Genomic DNA, 2,752 nt, shown 5'->3' with positions numbered 1-2,752 from the left:
GTGTACCCATGACATCGGAACAGGAACACTACTACTTAATGGCGCAGCGACCCAAAATGAGTCTTGGCCTCCGACGCGAGTAAACGCTAGTGACATCGGAACACTGTCATTTTAATCGTCTTCATATTATTCTTTTGGATTCTGATCGAGAAAAACTACAGCGAGGTCCCAAGCTAACTTCGACGTTGTGTGACGAAATCTAAATAAAATTATGCAAATTATTTTTTACTTTGCTGTTGCCCTTGTACATAAGAAAGAAGGAAAAGTCGTATATATTCCATAAATCACACACTCACTAGACAATAAAAAGAGGTCAACAACAACAGTACAAAAACAACAGACCAAATTATACACACACTAACAATAAAGGCTTTGACTCATTATTTTGTTGCAATTCGCAAGCGAGGCCAACCAAATAAGGCCAATCAAATTTGATTTTTTCAAACAATTAATTCCCAATGTAATGTTCTGTATTTACCACAGTAAATCATACGATGTAATGTATTTCCAATGGCTGGCCAACCTAAACATCACGTGCGCATCACACTCGCGGTCTGTCATCGAGTGACTCCTGTCAGTGACGTCACTATGCCGTAAGCGCTCGAGACGCCAATACACTACACCCAACAAGCTGGAAATCGTTTTAATACCTTTATTTTGGTCCTATGTAAATGCTTGTACTTAATCAGAGTTTACTCAATGCGAGGTGTGCTAAATGTATTTCGAATTAGACAGAATAATACAGAAAAAAAAAATGGATTTGTAATAGAAGTATGAAGTGGCAGTTCATGGCCTTCACTAAATTAAAAAGCTACTTTGTTTCACACCCTGGAGTGAGGAAAGTCGCATTTTCGTCACTCCCTGTGACGAAAGTAGGCTTGTTCGAGCTGCTGAGGTGAATTTTTGTTTGCTTTTTTCAGTTCCTCTAATCATGATGAAAATTGATATTTGAGGATCCGAAAGGTACATTAATATGAATTCCTAGTCGAAGTTTGTAAAAAATGGCCGGCACTTTGAATTTCTTTCTCTTTGAACTTAGTCCAATTTCACGGTCAACAGATATATAAGTACAACAAGTTTGATTATGAATATTCTATTATATATAAATTTCTTCATTTTATAATAAATTACCTCAACCTCTATACGCGCAGGAATCAAATCTTTAATTTTTTATTTTCCAGTTATATGTTACATTTGAGTAAAAATACTCGTTTTGTACATCACTATTATACTACCTGTGACAAAAACTTAATTAATGTAAATCTATAAAAAATGCATGGAGACCTTATGAATAAAATCCATTCATAAAGTGACCGTGCAATTTTGCGGCGGTGTACATACCTGGGGCAATTTCTTCTCTGGAGTTTGGTGTATCCCACCAATATGAACGACGCCGGGAGGCACAGGGCGATTGCCCTCCCAAATAGGATGAATGTTTAAGAACAGCATATCAATATTATTTTTCAGCTCACTCAAAGCAGGAGTGTCTTCACCAAAAATTCTCCTTACGACAGTATTTTCTTTTGCTTCTGTGTTTTTATATTGATTTTGTTTACTGAATGTATTATAAAAAATGTCAACCTTTTCCCAAAGGGACAGGTTGTAAATACGCGAATTTATTGGATCTGGGTAGAGTATAGGATGAGTTGGTGCTCCAATAACATGGTAATTATCACAAAAATCACCCAGTGAACTAACAGCTATAACTGGTGCTTTAATAACATGTGAAAATCCAAGAGCTTGTCTAAACCAAGCTTCCACTAACAGTAAATCAAAAGTATGATTTTGGTTCTTGATTATGTCCTTCACTGCAAAAACTGACGTTTGCTGTTCGAATATGGTTCTGATCGCTTCACCGAAAATTTCATGTTGTGAACTGGAGTCTTTCCCGTTATTGATTTTTGACATAATTTGTCTCCAAGTCGCGTAGGATACATCGTGTACGTCGATTTCCGTCAAGTTTTCTGGCGTTTTTCCTTTAGGAAACGCAGGATCGGGTGTGATCACCACCACCTCATGTCCGCGCCGCGCGAGCTCTTGTGTAAGGGGTCTGAACGGTAGTTGGTGGCTTATTGACGGAGTTGGAAATACGGCCAAGATTCTTGCGGCATCTAGGCTCGAACACACTAGCGCGCACAAGCACACGAAGTCTCTCAGTCGAGACATTGTTATCACTGTAGCATCAGACATCAGAGTGCTACTATATATTTACATACGGCAAGGTCATTGTCTGTAGTTGTCGAGCCTAGATGACTTGCCGAAACTGACTCCATACGAATAGACTAACCTTAAGTCATTTATAAATCTATCCTATTTGACGTTTTATTAAATCAATCATAAGTTGACCCAGATAATGTAAAGTTTGGGATAGACGGTAATCTATGAGTGATTAAAATAATATCAAAACTATTTATTTGATTGCATCTAAAATTACCTAGGCCATTTTAGTTGTACTCTTTATTTTTTTAGATTTAGTTTAGTAATTTTATTATTACTCAGACTAACGAGCTGTTACGATTTCCCAAAATTTCCATACATTTTTGATTCTTCTATTCCATTACCGTCTTTAAAAGTATGAAAAATGCTGCTAAAAAGAACCTCACACTGAAAATAACTATGTTATACAACTTTACGCAACATTCAACAGAAAAACACTAACGGCTTATAGTGGAAATAAACTTTATCGACACTAACAGTTCCATTCCGAAGATTGACTATCACTGCGCTTTTGCAGGCAATCACATATTTATGG

The 2,752-nt window shown here is 36.9% G+C and overlaps 1 protein-coding gene across 1 annotated transcript; it reads right to left on the bottom strand.

Annotated features, from left to right (window-relative positions):
- Positions 1 to 1,302: 1,302 nt before the first annotated feature.
- Positions 1,303 to 2,185, bottom strand: LOC134743957 (UDP-glucosyltransferase 2-like). Its single transcript, XM_063677588.1, has one exon. It carries the CDS (start codon positions 2,164 to 2,166, stop codon positions 1,303 to 1,305), a length of 864 nt encoding a protein of 287 aa, XP_063533658.1. The 5' UTR covers positions 2,167 to 2,185.
- Between the last annotated feature and the right edge of the window lie 567 nt (positions 2,186 to 2,752).

Source organism: Cydia strobilella, chromosome 9, assembly GCF_947568885.1.
Source record: "Cydia strobilella chromosome 9, ilCydStro3.1, whole genome shotgun sequence".
Taxonomy (NCBI): domain Eukaryota; kingdom Metazoa; phylum Arthropoda; class Insecta; order Lepidoptera; family Tortricidae; genus Cydia; species Cydia strobilella.
This window is presented reverse-complemented; position numbering and strand designations above follow the sequence as displayed.